An 18,703-nucleotide genomic window follows, 5' to 3' on the forward strand; every position below is an offset into this window, starting at 1 on the left:
AAAAACAGGGACTCAGCGCAATGATTTAAGAACTGGTTCTGATATGACCCATTTTCCTGGAGTTGGCCAGGACTCTGGCAGCAGCATATCACATGAGCTGCAGCTGCCTGATTGTTTTGTTCAACAATATTGACTCTAGCTGGTCATTGATCTCTATCCTTGCATTTTTTGGGATACAATGATTTTTCCGTTTTCTGCATTAAGCTGGAAGAAAGTTCTGATCCATCGACTGACTGATATTATGCATGCAATGACTCAGTGACTGTAAGAGGCTGTGATCATGCGGTAACACAGAGATTTAAAGATATGTGACACACCCAGTTTTCCAGCCTATCAACCTGTATGTCGTGTATGTCATGATCAACTATGTCAGACACACAAGAAAAACACTATATAAGTTTAGTATATTAACATTCTATCCTTTCATATAAGCTCCATTACATCACTATTAAAAGATTTGTGAGTTACATTCTTAATAAAATTGGGTTCAAGCAATTGAATGCATTCACATCATCAGAACATTCTTTTAACCTATAAAAGATCTTTATTGACAGTTATGGAAATACATGCAATATAGAAAAACAAACTGAAACTCAATTACACAATTAAAGAAAAACACATGTAGAAAGAAAATACAAGACAATAAATAAAACACAAAAACATACTTCACCTAGAGGTCTGCTACATTTAGATTAAAATGATGAAATAATTTGATCATTTTGGTTAATTTATTGTTCTTTTTTTTTTAGGCTTTTCAATGGCGTTCCAATATGTTTTAAGATGTGTTATTTTGCTGTTATAAAAGAAGGGTGTTTTTTTGCCCAATCATTTTTTATAGATTATATTTTGCTAAAAATGATGATTAAATTAATTACATATTTTTCCTTGGTTGTAAAGTTGGATTAGTGACTATAAGAAGTATTTCAAATTTGCTTAGAGAGATATCTTCTTTTATCTTTTGGGAAATATATCTTTGTAAGTGGAGCCAGAAAGAAGCAACATTATCATTTATTGCACTAGTAAAGTATGTGTCCACCCAGTGACGTCACTGCTCATATATGGTAAGACTGGTTGTTTTCCTGCCTTCTAGGCATGAAAAATGTTTTTCAAATTATCGTCGAAACAAAACGTAAAACCGTTTTAAATGTTTATTTGTTTCAAGTGTTGTTCTTTGTTTGTATTTGGACAACACCTTCAGGTTACAGGGATGGTATGGGAAGAAGTTTCTTCCCCATAGGGTGGCGCCATTCTCAGATGCGAACTTATATGTCCGAGGCGAATCGAACGCAGCATGTTTGATGTTCACGCGAGATTTTCCGGGAGGATAAGTTGAGGGAACATGGCGGCGCCGTCTAATTTACTGAAGGTAGGAGCCTCAATTCAGTTATCTGTTTTCGCAGCTGACTGCAGCCCTGCCATGTTCGCGGTGTAACGCAGGTGTTTCGCTCCGAGTTTACCGAACCGCTCCCAGAACCGGGGCAGGACGGCGCTGTCAGCGTTAGCTTTAACTGTCTAGAGTTTAATTTCATCTGGCTAACATTAGCTGCTTCTCAGTGATGTAGAAGCTAAACACAGGGGCTACAGCAGAGCTCACTCCGTGGAAAAAGGCAGAAACAACGGGAGCCGGTGGGGCACAGAACCTGGTCATGAATGAAAGGTAGACTGTTAGTTCTGCCTCTGTATAATATGACCGCAGTCTTCTTACGGGCTGGTACCAAACCTCATCAGCTGTCATCCAGGAGCTGTGAAGCCTCTGTCAGACCCCACAGGAGCTGCATGGAGCAGTTGTCCAGCTCCTCATGCTGTCCTCCTGATAGGCCCTCATGGCACTGCTTCCAGGAACTCAGCCAGTAGAGATTCTGTCCCAGGAATCAGACTTTAGCCTTTAGGTATGTGTGAAATCTCCACAGAAGTTGTTAGAACAAACCATTTACTCTGAGTGAGTAAAGGACCTGGAAAACAGCATCATTATACTAAATATTATAATTTATACATTATACTAAATATTAGGAGAGGGGAATTTCTGGGTCAATTTATGCCCCTCAGTTTACCTGCAGCAGTCCTTTATTCAGCCAAAAGTCACATTCATTATTGTATATAAAGATATAATTACTACTAAAAACAGCCAACAAAAGATTTCTGCCTTGAAACAAAAACTAAATTGCTAGCCAGCTGTGCCGCATCATTTCAAATGTAGAAATTGTTCTGCTGTGAACAGATGGGGGTGTTTTGGGTTCCATGATGCTTTTTAATGTGGACCAAATAAAATTGCAATTATTAATTAAAGTATGCATTCATTGGTTCAAAGAAAGGTCATGAATTTAAATGTTTGTGAATATAACTGATTTAAAAGGAAAAAAAAAACAAATTTCCAGTTGGTGCGTCATGTAGTCCGCTCCTCTTCTATTTCCAGAACAAAGGTTCCCTACAGTTTGAGGATAAATGGGACCTGATGCGCCCCATCGTACTGAAGCTGCTACGGCAGGAGTCCGTCACCAAACAACAGTGGTTTGACCTGTTCTCGTAAGTCTTTCTGCATTCTCCCTGCGTTCATACGCAGCATCTCAGCATCTGGAAGGCAGATGGTGATCACCATATTGGTGTCTCTTCCTCCTTGTCTCTGCAGAGATGTCCATGCTGTCTGCCTGTGGGATGACAAAGGTCCAGCTAAGATCCACCAGGCTCTGAAAGAGGACATCTTAGATTTCATCAAACAGGCTCAAGCAGTAAGGAAACCCGTTTGTCTATTTTATGGTCGCACAAACACAGACTAAGTAGAAGAACAATGTGGTTTTCCTTCTACTTCCTCCAAAGTTAAATTCCTTTTTTTTTTTAACAAATAAAAATCTTAAATGTGTGGTGTACATGTATTTAGACAGGTCAGGGAGAACATTATGGAGACCTTTAAAGCAGGGTTAGGTTCTACAACAACATCCCAAGCACACTGATTGAACACCTGAGAGTTCTGTTCAATCCATCATCTGAACATGGAGAGAGGATGGACCAACTGCAGACCCACCAAGACATGGAGGTCCACCTAAACCGACAAGCAGGGCCAGGAGAGCATTTACCAGAGAAACAACCAAGAAGACCTTTGTAGTTCTGGGGGAGCTGCAGAGATCCAGAGCTCAGGTGGAAAAAATCTGCCTACAGGATTTATTATTTTATGTATTAGTGGTCCTCTCCACAAATCTGTCCTCTATTGAAGAGTGGCAGGAAACCATTGTTGGAAGAAAGCCAGAAGATGCCCTGAAACCATGTAGGAGACACAGCAGATATGTGGAAGAAGGTTCTCTGATCAGATGAAACCAAACCTGAACTTTGAACAAATGACCCTTCTTCGTAGAAAAGGCTCCAGAGGTCTAAATGCAGCTTATTGTACAAGAGGTTGTTTTGATTAGTCACTGTTTAAATGTTCTTGCATGAATTATATAAATGTTAGGGTAAAGGACGTACTTTCAGATATCCTTTAGTCTTGTATAGTGGCCAGCTTGGCTGTTTTGAGTATGCATGTTATGGCAAACCTGGAATAAAATGATTCACATGTTTATTTTCTCAAACTATGAATCCAGATTTTAAAGATTCTTAGTGCCTTTGACACACTTTTCCCACAATGCAGAAATTGAAAGAAAAAATCTTAATATTGAAGGAATTATAGGATTAAAGATGCGATAAAAGACCCAAAATAAACATATTTTGATGTTAAATTTTGCAAGGCCAAAGTCGTCCCATAATGAGGTCAAAGGGGAAGTCTCCGATCATTCATTGTGTGAACATCAATGATAAACGGTTCAGGTAGAAGCCAAGTTACGTTAAAAACAGCGTTAATATGGAGAAACGGTGCATTGCTGCTGGTGGCAGCAACACTACGACAACAACCCGTAGTCTGCACTACTTTCCTGAAGGGAAGAGGATCAGAGGTGCCTGGATCAGAGCTGGAAAACTGAGGAGGAACAGATGGGGTGGTCCCACCAAGCACAGCCAGGTATGATCAGAGGACTTCTCAGTAAACTGATTCAAACAAGAAACCTCTGAATTCACCTGAGAAATGATGTCACATATTTTCATGTGTTTTGATCTTCATTGGGTGAGTTCACTAACCCTAACCCTAACCCTCTGAGTGCAGCAAAGCTATATTTGTTGCTTAATTTGGTGCATTTAATGTTTAATTGGTCAGTTTATAATAACTTAGTTAACCCAGAAACTGATCTAATGTTAACAGCTGCTAATATATACACGTGTGTAGATAGATATGTGTGTATTTATTAATATAACGAGATCTAGTCCGTCTTTAGTGAATTTCAATGTGAATTTGAACAAAGGAGATGATTGTAGATTTTAAGAGAAACAGGAATAAGTCAAACACTATTTCTATCATGGGAGAAGAGGTGGAGGTGGTGGAGGAGTATAAATACCTCGGTGTTCACCTGGACATCAGACTAGAGTGGAGATGCAACTGTGAAGCCATCTACAAGAAGGGACAGAGCAGACTGTACTTCTTGAGGAAGCTTAGGTCCTTTGGTGTTTGCAGCAAGATGCTGCATATCTTCTATAAGTCTGATGTGGAGAGTGTGATCTCTTCTACCATCATTTGCTGGGGAAGCAGCATCAGAGCCAGGGACTTAAAAAAGCTCAACAAGATGATAAAGAAGGCTGGTTCTGTTTTAGGGACTCCTCTGGAACCTCTGGAGATCATTGTGGAAAGACGGATTCTTCATAAAATGAAGAACATTATGGAGAACCCTGAGCATCCTCTTCATGAGACTGTCCTACAACAACAGAGTGTCTTCAGTCAGAGGCTTCTTCAGATCTGCTGTAAGACGGAGCGCTACAGGAGATCCTTCCTGCCCACAGCCATCAGGATCTACAACGGCTCTTTGAGGAAACCTTCATAATATGAGCTTTAACAACATTTAATTTCCCTTTGGGATCAATGAAGTATTTTTGAATTGAATTATTTTGAAAATACGGATGTTGTGCTGGTTCTGTTTCCTGGTGGTCCGGTATGATTCATGCAGATTGACTCTGGCTGTGCTCCGGCATCCAGCAACAGTAGACTCTGGTGAATTAGATGGCCGTCTGCACGTTGCAGCACTGGTGCTCTGCCATCTGATGAAAGCTGACTCTGTTCTTTGACTCTGCTGCGTCTCTCTGATAGTGACTGAAATATATCTAAAGAAATATTAGATTCTTTGCTGCTGTCTGTGTTGCTGCCTTTGTAGCAGCAGTCAGTTTAAATGCCGGGGTTCCCCTTCTACATCATAAAAGAGTGCAACAAAATCACAAAGGAGTGGTCTGGAAATGCCTTTTTTAGTGAAATTTATGACCATATATCTTAAGAACTGTTCATTTCAGTGGCATGAATTTACTTGTTAAAGTATTTCATCAATGTTTCCATAAATGTAATTGAATTTATCATGAAAAGTCGTTGTCACGGGCACTTTAAAAAAGGTTTTGCTCCTGTGATTATCAACACTAACGTTTTGACATCTGTAATTGTTTCCGTTTGATGCACATCCTTTAGTTTCTGTCATCGGTTGGTTGTTGCAGATGGACCCTATCTTGTGTTTCTCACCTTTTTCCAGCGGGTGCTGAGTCACCAGGATGACACGGCGCTCCTGAAGGCCTACATCGTTGAGTGGAGGAAGTTCTTCACTCAGTGTGACATCCTGCCCAAACCTTTCTGCCAGCTGGAGATCACTCTGATGGGCAAGCAGGGAAGCAACAAGAAGTCCAGCGTAGAGGACAGCATAGTCCGGAAGGTGAGGAGAAGCTGAGTGCTTCTGTCTGGTTCTGACCTAATTTACAAGCTGTGTATTATTCTGTAGCTTATCTGATTCTCATTTTGGTGACTGCAGCTCATGCTGGACACGTGGAACGAGTCCATCTTCTCCAACATTAAAAACAGGCTTCAGGACAGTGCGATGAAGCTCGTCCATGCCGAGAGGCTGGGAGAGGCCTTTGACTCCCAGTTGGTCATCGGAGTGCGAGAGTCTTACGGTGAGCAACTAACCGACAATTTTCACGTCTTGACTTTCCATCTTCCTCATGAGCAGCAGTCTTCCTCATGATTGTGTTAGCCACATGACATGCACACAACAGAACGTACCGTACAATCTTTGTATTTAAACTATTCTTATTGATCAGATCTAATATAGTAATTTCCTAAGAGACTGAGCTTTGGGTTTCCAGCAGCTGTAAGACAGAATTGGTACAATTACCTGAAATAAACACTTAAAATAAATCCCTGTATGAAATTCATCTATATAATAAGTTTCATTTTTGAACTAAATTACTGAAATAATGAACCTTTTGATTAAGTTTTAATTTGAGATACCCTTGTAAGCCAATACTGAATAAATACAGTTATGGCCTGCCATAGAATATTATGTAAACGTGGGGCTTGCTGCACTCCTCAACTCTGTCTGTCCATGACTGAATAATCAAAACAACTTGTGCTGCTGATGACAAATGAAGTCATTGTTGCATTGGTTTGGTGTGGAGAGCTTCAGACAGCCACAGTTAGCTGCTCCTGATGTGTTCGTGTGACTGAATTTGATGTCAGTACAGTGACTGTTTATGTTCACATGTATGTTACACCCCTGCTTGTTCACTGTTAAACTAAAATGACAGTTTTATTTAAATGTATTTCTATGATTTAATTGGGGAGGACATCATCTCCTGGTTAATGGGCTGATGTAATATGTGTGTTTTTCTGAGGCTGCACAGTCTCAAGATGTTGTCAACATCTCCTCCTCCTTTGACCGTCTCCAGACAGTTGCTCCTGTTGTTGTGTTGCTTTCGCGGCTCGTCTGCAGGGTTTCAGAGCGGTCTCTCTTTCTCTCTCTCGTCTTTTTCTTGGTTGATTCTGTCTTTTTGTTCTGTGAGCAGTGAACTTGTGCTCCAACCCTGAAGACAAGCTGCAGATCTACAGGGATAACTTCGAGAAAGCCTACATGGACTCCACTGAGAGGTTCTACAGAACACAGGCGCCATCATACCTCCAGCAGAACGGGGTCCAGAACTACATGAAATATGTGAGTACAAGACAGGAATAGGATATACACAGCAGCTGTGATAAAGTATTCACCCCCTTACAGATTACTTCTGGTTCTGCTTTTTTTTTTTGTCTCACTCAGACGTTTCGGATCATCAAACAGATTTTAATCTTCAGATAAAGTTAAACCGAGTGAATACAAAAAGCAGTTTTCTTGTAAAGATTTAATTTCTTAGGGAACAAAGCCATCCGAGCCAAACTGGTACCATGTGGAAAAGTAATCGCCCCTTTTGTAAAACCATAAATAAACACTGATTAACAGTTCAGGGTTTTCATCATTAGTGCTCTGTAGCGCCACCTGAAGGTAAAAGTCTAAACAGTTTATGTGCAGGGTGTGTGGGGTCTGCAGAGATGTCAGCTGCCCTTCCCCTGACCCTTGACCTGTATAAGTCCTGGATGGATGGAAGGTCAGCCCTGATGATTCTCTCTGCAGACCTGATTGGTCGTTGCAGTCTGGACCGGTCCTGTTTGGTGGATGATCCAAACCACACTGAGATGGATGAAGACAGGACAGACTGGATGAGGGCCGTGTAGAAGTGATCCACAGTAGACACGGTGTTGTTGAGGATAGTGTGGGGTGTTCTCCACAAGTCCACTGTCATCTCCACAGTCTTGTGCGGGTTAAGCTCCAGGTGGTTCTGACCACACTTGTGGACCTACCCATCCACCTGCTGTCTGTATGTCTTTTTTCCAAAGGTTGTGTATTAAATGATAAATAAGTTTAATTAGCTGGACTGAGCAGATATGGATGTTTAGATGGTAAGGTGCCTCAGCTCTGGTCTAAGATGAAGAATACCTCTTTGTGGCTACAGAGTGATTTGATTTGCTTTACATTTCCTACATTTTGTCGCATTACAGCCACAAACTTTAGTTATTTTTGACTAATCAGCACCTTCACCACCTTTGATGCCACCTGTGAGGATCATGTTCATTGATTTCTCCAGAACATTTAATACAATCCAACCTGATTTGCTTTGTCAGAAACGCCAAAAGACTCAGGTGGAGGCCTCAACAATCTCCTGGATCAAAGACTACCTGACAAACAGACCACAGTTTGTGAGACTGAAGGGTTGTGAGTCTAACCAGGTAGTCAGCAGCACAGGAGCACCACAGGGGACTGTACTCTCACCATTCCGCTTCACTCTGTACACCTCAGACTTCCAGTACAAGACAGACTCCTGTCATCTGCAGAAACACTCGGATGATTCTGCAGTTGTTGGGTGGATCAGAGATGGACAAGAAGAGGAGTACAGGAAGGTGGTGGACGGCCTTTGTGGCATGGTGTGGAAACAATCATCTCATTTTGAACGTGACTAAAACAAAGGAGATGATTGTAGATTTTAAGAGAAACAGGAATAAGTCAAAAACTATTTCTATCATGGGAGAAGAAGTGGAGGTGGTGGAGGAGTATAAATACCTCGGTGTTCACCTGGACAACAGACTGGAATGAAGATGCAACTGTGAAGCCATCTACAAGAAGGGACAGAGCAGACTGTACTTCTTGAGGAAGCTTAGGTCCTTCAAGTCCTTAGGGATTTGAAAAAGTTCAACAAGCTGATAAAGAAGGCTGGTTCTGTTCTCGGGACTCCTCTGGAACCTCTGGAGATCATTGTGGAAAGAAGGACTCTTCATAAAATGAAGAACATTATGGAGATCCCTGAGCATCCTCTTCATCAGACTGTCCTACAACAACAGTGTCTTCAGTCAGAGGCTTCTTCAGATCTGCTGTAAGACGGAGCGCTACAGGAGATCCTTCCTGCCCACAGCCATCAGCATCTACAACGGCTCTTTGAGGAAACCTTCATAATATGAGCTATAACAACATTTAATTTCCCTTTGGGATTAATAAAGTATTTTTGAGTTTTGAATTTTGAATTGTATAATTCAGTCTCAGTCTAACTGCAGCTGTTCTGTTTCTGGCCTCAGAGGTTCTTTAGAGAACATTAAAGAACAAACTTCATCATGGAGACCTAGGATCCCAGCAGACAGGTCAGGGAGAATCCTGTGAGGACGTTAGGTTCATTTAGATGATAGGATTGTTCTTGATGTCTTCATTTCTGCTCAGAGAACATGGTTGTGTTTCTGTAACTGGGTCTAAAACTCTGACAGGCGGATTCAAAGCTGAGAGAAGAGGAGAAACGAGCTCTGAGGTATCTGGAGACGAGACGCGACTGTAACTCAGTCCAAGCTGTGAGTTTAACAGACAGTCTGCTATATATTTTACTTGTCTAACGTGTTATTGTGTTGTTATATCATACATAATATAGTTTAATTGAAATGTTTCTGATGTGTGTTCATGTTCTCAGTTAATGGAGTGCTGCGTCAATGCACTGGTGACGTCTTTCAAGGAGACCATCTTAGCCGAGTGTCCAGGGATGATCAAACGCAACGAGACAGACAGTGAGTCCAGAACCCAAAGTTACCCATGGGCTTAGATTTTGCAAAGCTACGCTGTGGAGTTGTTGAGAAGCAGAACATCTAAGTAGATCAGAGTTAAACCTTTAAAGGCAGATTTGGGACAACAAGATTCTTACCTCTGACACCTCTGGACACCAACATCATTCAGCCGTCAGTCTTTAAACTGACTTGGTCCGTTTTCTCTGAACCGCAGAGTTACAGCTGATGTTCTCCCTGATGGACAAAGTTCCCAGCGGGATCGATCCCATGCTGAAGGACCTGGAGGACCACATCATGAGCGCTGGCCTGGCTGATATGGTGGCTTCAGCAGAGACCATCACCTCTGTGAGCATCTCACTCAGAAACATGAACATTTAAAGTATGGAGGGACCTGGTCTGGACCATGCAGTGTTTTAAAGTTGGACTGATTGGTCAGTCCAACAATCGGGCCAATATCTTCACACCACACACCAACCTGATTTAAAGGTACAGTGTCATGGGACTTGATGCATGTGGTGAACTTCTCTATATGCTTCCTGGTTCAGGGGAGCCTTTTAAATCAGGTTTGCTTTTTTTTAGCAGAACACCAACAGACCCAGAAGAAGCTTCCCAGAATAATATTAAAATAATGTATTATTTATCCTGGAAAATGGAAAGAATAACTATTTATATGATCAGTGACGAAACTAAACGGTTTTATTTGATTAAGGTTTTATGGCTCAAACCAACCAAACAAATCAGCTTCATGAATCGTCCTCAGCTTTCTAGAAACACACACATGCGCATGTTTGTATTTCTACTCATACGCCCACAACATTATCACTATATTCCTAACCCTGACCTCTAAATCTAAACCACCCAACCTAAAATTGGGAACCAACTTTGTTTCCCCATAAGACCTATCAGTCTTGAGATGGTCAGTGAAAATACCAGAAAAGCTCCAGTTCCAGAGTCTGGGTTCTGCCACTGAAAAAGCCCGATCACCCCAGCGTTTTGACCTGGTCCTTAGTTTATCTAATGCAAACTGAGGTCAAAGACCTGCCTTTTATTAGAAAGGCATAAAATGATGGAGTTGAGCTTTCTGCTGGACCAAGTTATACCCACGTTCTGGTTGGTTGAAGACCGGTTCCTTTACTGCAGAATAAATGTTGTTAATGTTCTAAAACCTGCTTTAATACGTTGTCTGCTGCAGGATTCAGAGAAATATGTGGAGCAGCTGCTGACTCTGTTTAACCGCTTCAGTCGGCTGGTGAAGGAAGCCTTTCAGGACGACCCTCGCTTCCTCACTGCTAGAGACAAAGTGAGTTTTTTCAAGCTAAACATTAAAATGAGACCAAGAACAATTTTTCTTCAACCGTTTCTCTTTTCCAGGCGTATAAAGCTGTCGTTAATGATGCCACTATATTTAAACTAGAGCTTCCCATGAAACAGAAAGGGTAAGGGAACTTCCTACGGGTAATTCCCGGCGTTGGTTCTGATCCGGAGTAGCGTTGATGACTGAACGCCTTTATGCTTACAGGGTGGGGATGAAAACTCAGCCGGAGTCCAAGTGTCCAGAGCTGCTGGGCAACTACTGCGACATGCTCCTGAGGAAGACTCCGCTGAGCAAGAAGCTGACCTCTGAGGAGATCGAGGCCAAGCTCAAGGAAGTGGTGGGTCTTCATGTGTTTGTATGGAACCTCGCAAAAGTATTCACACCCTTTAGGTCTGCCACCTTTTGTCCTGGTGCCACCAAACCCTTCTGTGGATTTTATGAGACAGATCAACACAAAGTACAGAAACACTGTTTGGTGAAAAGAAAATAATTCATGGTGTTCAGAAAACTGTGGCATGCATGTATTATCCCCCTCTACTCTGATACCCCTAAATATAATGTATATTCATCGGTAAATAATTCCCATCAGAAGCCTCCTAATCAGTAAACAGAGTCCAGCTGTTCAGTTTCTGGTCTCAGTTTCTTTAGAGAACGAACAGCATCATGGAGACCAAGGAACAGCAGTCAGGGACAGAGTTCTGGTTCAGCTTAAAGCAGGTTTAGGTTCTACAACAACATCCCAAGCTTTGAACATTTCACAGAACTCAATCCATTATCTGAACATGGAGAGAAGATGGAGGTACTGTAGACCTACCAAGACATGGAGGTCTGCCTCAGCTGACAGGCTGAGAGGAGAGCATTGCAGTTTGCCACATGGGAGACACCACTAACATGTGGAAGGGGTGCTCTCCGATCAGATGAGCTAACACCTCACATTACCCACCAGCACACCATCCCCAAGGTAAAACATGGTGGCAGCGTCATGCTGTGGAGGTTCTCTTCTTCAGCAGAGACAGCTAACCTGGTCAGAGTTGATGAGTAGATGGATGGAGCTAAATCTAGGACAATCCTGGAAGAAAACCTGTTGGAGGCCGCAGAAGACCTGAGACTGGGGTGGAGGTTCACCTTCCAGCAGGAGAACCACCCTGAACATCCAGCCTGAGATACAATGGAGCGGTTTAGATCAAAGCAGATTCATGTGTTGGAATGGCCTAGTCAAAGTCCAGACCTAAATCCAACTGAGGTTCTGTGACGAGAGATGAAAACAGACTTTCTCTGTCTGAGCTTGAGCTGATTTGTAGAGAAGAATTATGAACAGTGTCAGTCTGGTAGAGATGAACCCTAGAAGACCTGCAGATAGGTGGTTCTGCAGAGTTCTGACTCAGGGGGGCTGCATACAAGTGTGCGCCAGATTTTTGTCTATAAAATGAACCTGGCCCAGTTCTGAAAGAACCTGATCGGGCCAGGTTTCAGTACAGCTGATCCGACTCAATCATCTGAATTGAATAACTTTAGACGTTTAAATATCAGCAGAATTTCGTGTGAAGCAGCAGTTTTTGTCAGTTATTAAAAACCCGTTTGATGTTTGTAGCTTTTAGTGCTGAAGTACGTCCAGAACAAAGACGTGTTCATGCGCTACCACAAAGCCCACCTGACCCGCCGCCTCATCCTGGACATCTCAGCCGACAGCGAGATCGAGGAGAACATGGTGGAGTGGCTCAGGGTACCAAACTCTTCATACTCACCATGTGGTTCCGAGGTTCTAAAACCTGCCGTTCATCAGTTACTGAGGATCCAAACCTGTGATATCATCTCTCCTCACAGGAAGTGGGAATGCCAGCGGACTACGTCAACAAGCTGGCCCGGATGTTCCAGGACATCAAAGTGTCCGAGGATCTCAACCAGTCCTTTAAGGAAACTCATAAACACAACAAGCTCGCTTTGCCAGGTAAGGTCCACTTCCCTGTGCCAGAACCAGATCCGTGGTTTCATTCCTGTTGAAGGTTCTTACAGCATCATTGTGACCTGACCGAGACAGAACCCCACACTGCTTGTAAGGGCTTCTTTCAATTTGGGTCTTTCAAATAAATCTCAAATTAATTCTAAAATGCATAAAATATGGGTTTGATTGTTTCCATTATGTCTTTATTTAATCGGCTTATTCGCAAAGTTTCTAAACTTCAACGAGTTCCTCAGAGTTCAATACGTGCAGGCTGTTAAAGTAAACTAGCCTGAAGGGGGCGCTCAAACTTTGAGTTGCTAAATAGTATTCTTTGTGACTTTTTAAAGCACAAGGTCGCCAGAGAAGACGAGATACAGAAATAAGTCTGAAAAGGACCAGATGCAACAATTAAGATGTGAAATAATATGCGATCATATCTCAGCAGCTTCGAAAAGCTTCAACAAGCCATGAGCAAATGTGCAGCACTATGATAACCACTTCATAAAACATTTTAAGCTTTGCTGATTTCAGATTTTCCAAGAGAATTAAAACCATATTTGTTGTTTTTATGTATTTTTGAATGAGTTAGTAGGTTTCTACTCTGCCCACTGTTTTAATGAGGCCACGGCTTCAGTTTTTCTAAAACATGTCGGTCCTGAGCTGAAACATGGGTGTTTTCTTCTCTGCAAGCCGACTCGGTCAACATAAAGATCCTGAACGCCGGAGCGTGGTCGAGGAGCAGCGAGAAGGTTTTTGTGTCTCTGCCCACAGAGCTGGAGGATTTGATACCTGAGGTGGAGGACTTCTACAAGAAGAACCACAGCGGCAGGAAGCTTCACTGGCATCACCTCATGTCCAACGGCATTGTGAGTCTAACAAATCTGCACCTCCAGCATTCTGCATTTAACTTATGGGCTGAGAAACTGTGCTGGTTCTCCTGGTTCTGAAGTTCTGTTTTCATTGCTGAGGATCAAACTCAAATGCAACTGCAATTCTTCCTCTGGAAGAAGTATGGGATGACAGTGGAGGGAAACAACTTCCTTTTAACAGGAAGAAACTTCCTTCAGAACCCAGTTCAGTCTGAGCCGCCATCTGTCTCGACCCGCTGGGGGCTAAGAGGATAGAGCCGACATGTTTTTAGTCTCTTTCTTTGTGATTTTATATGTGAAAAGTGCTAAAATGTAAAACCTACAGAAGCAGCGAGTCAGGAGTTTCTGTCTTGAAAAGAAAAACAGACTTCATTTAGATAATGGCTGCAGTCGCTCCGCCTCCATTGGTGCGTTCATCCAAGAAAGGGACACGCCCCAAAACGCTGGACCAGGTGTACTAACTATGAGACAGTTCATTCAGTTAATGGGACCCATAGCGCCATCTGTCTGTTCAAGAAAGACACACCTCTAAACACAGAAGCACTGGGTCATGTGTACTTTCTTTGGGAAGTCTAAACAACATCTTAACATTCAGCACCTTCCATCTAGCAGTGCTTCTGTAGTTCTACAGCTGATAAACTGTGCCTCACTTCCTCAGATAACCTTTAAGAACGAGGTGGGCCAGTACGACCTGGAGGTGACGACTTTCCAGCTGGCCGTTCTGTTCGCCTGGAACCAGCGGCCAAAAGAACGGATCAGCTTCGAAAACCTAAAGCTAGCCACAGAGCTGCCCGACGCTGAGCTACGGCGAACTCTCTGGGTAAAGAGCCGAAAAGTTCTCTGAGCTTCTCCGATCTGGCCAGATCCAGCTCGATTTGGGTTTGCTAACTTGGTTCTGATTTGATTTGTCTGGTCTTCTGTTCTTCCAGTCTCTGGTGGCGTTCCCCAAGCTCAAACGTCAGGTTCTGTTGTATGACCCGGTGGTATCTTCACCCAAAGACTTCACAGAAGGAACATTGTTCTATGTCAACCAGGAGTTTTCTCTAATGTAAGAAACCTTGAGGTCACTGTGTGCCGAATGATGGAGGGTTGGAAGGTTCCTGACTTTATTTCTCAAGTTTCAATGAATCAATCAGTTTGTTGCGCAACAGCCATGTGGATCAAGATGCTTTATGAAACCCAAGTTCTACAATGAAAACTAAAGCTGTTAATAAAGTAGCAGGAAAATTTACATTAAAGTAAAAAAAGGATTCATATAATAAAACTGGGTAAAATAAATAAAGGAAAAAAACAAGAGTAAGACGTAATGAAATAAAAGGGCGGTGTATGTTGAAGTCATACCGGGTTATTCTGGGAAGCGCTGATACAGGAGCTGCAGGATCCGACTGGCTTCTTAAAACATTTTTATTTTACATACAACTGCATTCAGTAAATTACAGTATCGTTGTAAAGTTCATTTATTTTCAGTATTTCAAGGTGAAGCTTATAATATATGGATACTTTCCACACACACTGATATGTATTTCAAGGGTTAATTTCTGCAGTTCTGATGATTCTGGCTTGCAGCTGATAAAAACCTAACATCAAGTTAATCAAAAAACTTTAACTAGAAAACAATTCGTTAAGCCTATGGTTCTGCTGAGGTTTATAGGCAGGTTGGGCCCAGGTTCGGGGTACATCTGTGTGGTTGCTCACAATCTTCTCAAGACTGCAGTTGTCCTTGTTGCTTGTGGATCTTTTTTTACCGCAGTTTTTCCTTCCACCTAACTTTCCATTAATATGCTTGGATGCAGCCAGCCTCTTTAGCAAACACCTTGGGTGGACTACTCTCCTTGTGGAGGGTCACAATGTCTGTCTGCTGACTGTCAACAGTCTCCCGCATTGTTGCCGACCAGAACCTGACCGAAGCAATTCAATTCAGTTTTGTTTATATAGCGCCAATTCACAACACATGTTGTCTCAAGGCACTTCACAACAGACAGGTTCATACATTCCAATTAATCCTAACCATTGAACAGTGCAGTCAGATTCAGTTATTTATTCAAATTGGATAAAACGTTTTTCTGTCTAAGGAAACCCAGCAGATTACATCCAGTCAGTGACTTGCAGCATTCACTCCTCCTGGATGAGCATGTAGAGACAGTGGACAGTCACTGGCGTTGACTTTGCAGCAATCCCTCATACTGAGCATGCATGTAGCAACAGTGGAGAGGAAAATCTCCCTTTTAACAGGAAGAAACCTCCAGCAGAACCAGAACCAGGCTCAGTGTGAGCGGCCATCTGCCACGACTGACTGGGGGTTTAAGAGAACAGAGCAGAGACACAAAGAGAACAAAGAAGCACTGATCCAGGAGTACTTTCTATGGGAAGGAAAAGTAAATGTTGATGGATGTAGCTCCTTTAGTCGTTTCATCTAGAAAGAAAGAACAGATAAACTCTGAGCCAGTTTTCATGGTTAGAGTCTGAAAGAGAGCACATATCATGGCAGAACATTTCTGTACTAAAAATCATTTTTCATAATTCCAATGTAATATTCTGAGAGACTTAATATTGGGCTGTTTTAGCTGTAAGACGGAATCATCAACATGAACAGAAAAAAACACTTGAAATGTATAACTGTGTTTAATAAATTTTTATGAGTTTCAGACCTACTCTGAATCTTCTAAAGCGGTTCTGATCCACAGATCTTCAGGCTTCAGAAGGTCTTTGGCTGCTTTTTCACTCTGTTTCAGTCCGGTCCCTAAGAACCTGAACAGAACAGCATATTGTGCTCAGACTTTTAAACTGATTGGTTTTACTTCATTGTTTCCAGAAAAAACTCAAAGGTTCAGAAAAGAGGAAAGATTAACCTGATTGGTCGGCTGCAGCTCACAACCGAGCGAATGAGAGAGGAGGAGAACGAAGGCATCGTCCAGCTCAGGATACTCAGAACACAGGTATAAAGGATGAGCCTCCAGCTGGGTCACAGCACTAAAAACATGATGATTTAACCTCTCTGTGTGTTCTCCTCTTCTACCACGTCCAGGAGGCCATCATCCAGATCATGAAGATGAGGAAACGCATCAACAACGCCCAGCTGCAGACAGAGCTGGTAGAAATCCTAAAGAACATGTTTTTACCACAGAAGAAGATGATCAAGGAGCAGATCGAGTGGCTGATAGATCACAAGTACATAAAGCGGGACGAGACGGACATAAACACCTTCATCTACATGGCGTAGCGCACCACAATCGGATCTTCTCTTTGTTTTCAGTGGATCGGGTCTGATGGACACCAGAACATTTGCAGGCCTCCTAAACTGTTGAGAAGAAAAATATCTACTTTGTGCAGGGAGGCTGAATTCAGACTGAGACTATTTAAAACAAGTCAAACGTCCTGCCTTAAACTTGTACAAAGAAAGAAGAAGAAGCTGCGCCTCTGCTGTCCAGTTGAGGTTGGTTAATGTCCATGATCAGTTTCTGATTCTGGGTCAGAACAACTTCTGCAGTACTACTACTACACCCTGGTCAGGGTTTGCACAAGACTGATGGCAATGAAGCTGCAGAACCTCTGCAGTCCAACCCAAATCCAGAACTAAAATGCTGCCATGTTTCCTGAGACGTGATGCTGCTATGTAACCCCGTTACTCTGTGGGCCCTGACATGGCTCTGATCCGCCTCATCAGTTTCAGTACAGCTGGTCGGACTCATTCATCTGGGTCATCCACTGGGTTAATGAACACTTCACAGGTCAGAGTGCTGGACTGAACCAAAAAGCTGACTCGGCCCCCATCAAGCCTCTGGCCCCGGTTCATGTGAGGATGTGGGTCGTCATCAGATCAGGAGTCTCAACCTCCGGTGCCCCTCAGGCTGAGGAGCCGGCTCAGCTGTGACACCGGGCCCTCAAAGACTGAGGTCTGAGGCCCCTGATTCAGAAGCTCTGTGTTTGTCCACAGCTTGGGACCGTCTGCTGCCAGCTGAACTCCAACCGACCCAAACACTGAGCTACTAGTTTACCAGCAGAAAACTGAATGAATTTATTCATCTTCCTGTCCTGTTTTTCAACCACTTGTTATACAGCCGCATCTCACGACATCAGAACATCACCAGAAACATTTACTGTCCATGAGGCTCAGCTGCTCTACAGCCTCATCAGACACAGTGATGTGATTCAAGCTTTTATTTCTGTTCGCTTTGATGATTTATCAGAAGATTACAATAAAAATGTAATGCAGAAAAGTTCCCACTGAGCAGTTTGTTTATGTTCTGTAAAGACACTCGGGTCCTGGTCGGGGCTCCTTTCGCATCACTTTCTGCATCAACTTGAACAGAACTAAAAGCTAGAAACGTGTCACTGTGTAAAATGAAAGAGTTTTATTCGTTACATAAGACACATTTTCATGATGTTTCTTCCTTTATACCAACAATGAGGAAGAATGCTGTTTCATCTCCAAATCATGGAGATTGACTGGTTTTAGTCCAGAAATACAGGGGTTGGACAATGAAACTGAAACACCTGTCATTTAGTGTGGGAGGTTTCATGGCTAAATTGGACCAGCCTGGTAGCCAGTCTTCATTGATTGCACATTGCACCAGTAAGAGCAGAGTGTGAAGGTTCAATTAGCAGGGTAAGAGCACAGTTTTGCTCAAAATATTGAAATGCACACAACATTATGGGTGACATACCAGAGTTCAAAAGAGGACAAATTGTTGGTGCACGTCTTGCTGGTGCATCTGTGACCAAGACAGCAAGTCTTTGTGATGTATCAAGAGCCACGGTATCCAGGGTAATGTCAGCATACCACCAAGAAGGATGAACCACATCCAACAGGATTAACTGTGGACGCAAGAGGAAGCTGTCTGAAAGGGATGTTTGGGTGCTAACCCGGATTGTATCCAAAAAACATAAAACCATGGCTGCACAAATCACGGCAGAATTAAATGTGCATCTCAAGTCTCCTGTTTCCACCAGAACTGTCCATCAGGAGCTCCACAGGGTCAATATACACGGCCGGGCTGCTATAGCCAAACCTTTGGTCACTCATGCCAATGCCAAACGTTGGTTTCAATGGTGCAAGGAGCGCAAATCTTGGGCTGTGGACAATGTGAAACATGTATTGTTCTCTGATGAGTCCACCTTTACTG

General features: G+C 42.7%; 1 protein-coding gene across 3 annotated transcripts; it reads left to right on the top strand.

The window, feature by feature from the left end:
* The first annotated feature begins 1,279 nt into the window (after positions 1–1,279).
* On the top strand, positions 1,280–17,801 carry LOC124877009 (cullin-5-like). 3 transcript variants are annotated; one of them, XM_047380105.1, is made up of 19 exons: positions 1,280–1,366; positions 2,414–2,523; positions 2,627–2,726; positions 5,586–5,762; positions 5,859–6,000; positions 6,892–7,037; positions 9,167–9,247; positions 9,364–9,457; positions 9,669–9,799; positions 10,647–10,754; positions 10,826–10,890; positions 10,974–11,106; positions 12,361–12,492; positions 12,594–12,717; positions 13,402–13,577; positions 14,239–14,400; positions 14,510–14,628; positions 16,393–16,516; positions 16,606–17,801. In XM_047380105.1, exons 1-19 carry the CDS (start codon positions 1,340–1,342, stop codon positions 16,798–16,800), a joined length of 2,346 nt encoding a protein of 781 aa, XP_047236061.1. In that variant the 5' UTR covers positions 1,280–1,339; the 3' UTR covers positions 16,801–17,801. The 3 variants fall into 3 exon arrangements, with proteins under 3 accessions (XP_047236061.1, XP_047236063.1, XP_047236062.1); XM_047380107.1 differs by lacking the exon at positions 1,280–1,366 and adding an exon at positions 1,373–1,657; XM_047380106.1 differs by lacking the exon at positions 1,280–1,366 and adding an exon at positions 1,689–1,889.
* Positions 17,802–18,703: the final 902 nt, after the last annotated feature.

Source organism: Girardinichthys multiradiatus, chromosome 11, assembly GCF_021462225.1.
Source record: "Girardinichthys multiradiatus isolate DD_20200921_A chromosome 11, DD_fGirMul_XY1, whole genome shotgun sequence".
Classification (NCBI taxonomy): Eukaryota; Metazoa; Chordata; class Actinopteri; order Cyprinodontiformes; family Goodeidae; genus Girardinichthys; species Girardinichthys multiradiatus.

Coding starts and splice junctions, on each gene's coding strand:
- LOC124877009 (XM_047380105.1), top strand. CDS start 1,340: ATGGCGGCGCCGTCTAATTTACTGAAG. Junction 10,755..10,825: donor TCCTCACTGCTAGAGACAAA/GTGAGTTTTTTC, acceptor TCTCTTTTCCAG/GCGTATAAAGCTGTCGTTAA. Junction 14,401..14,509: donor AGCTACGGCGAACTCTCTGG/GTAAAGAGCCGA, acceptor CTGTTCTTCCAG/TCTCTGGTGGCGTTCCCCAA.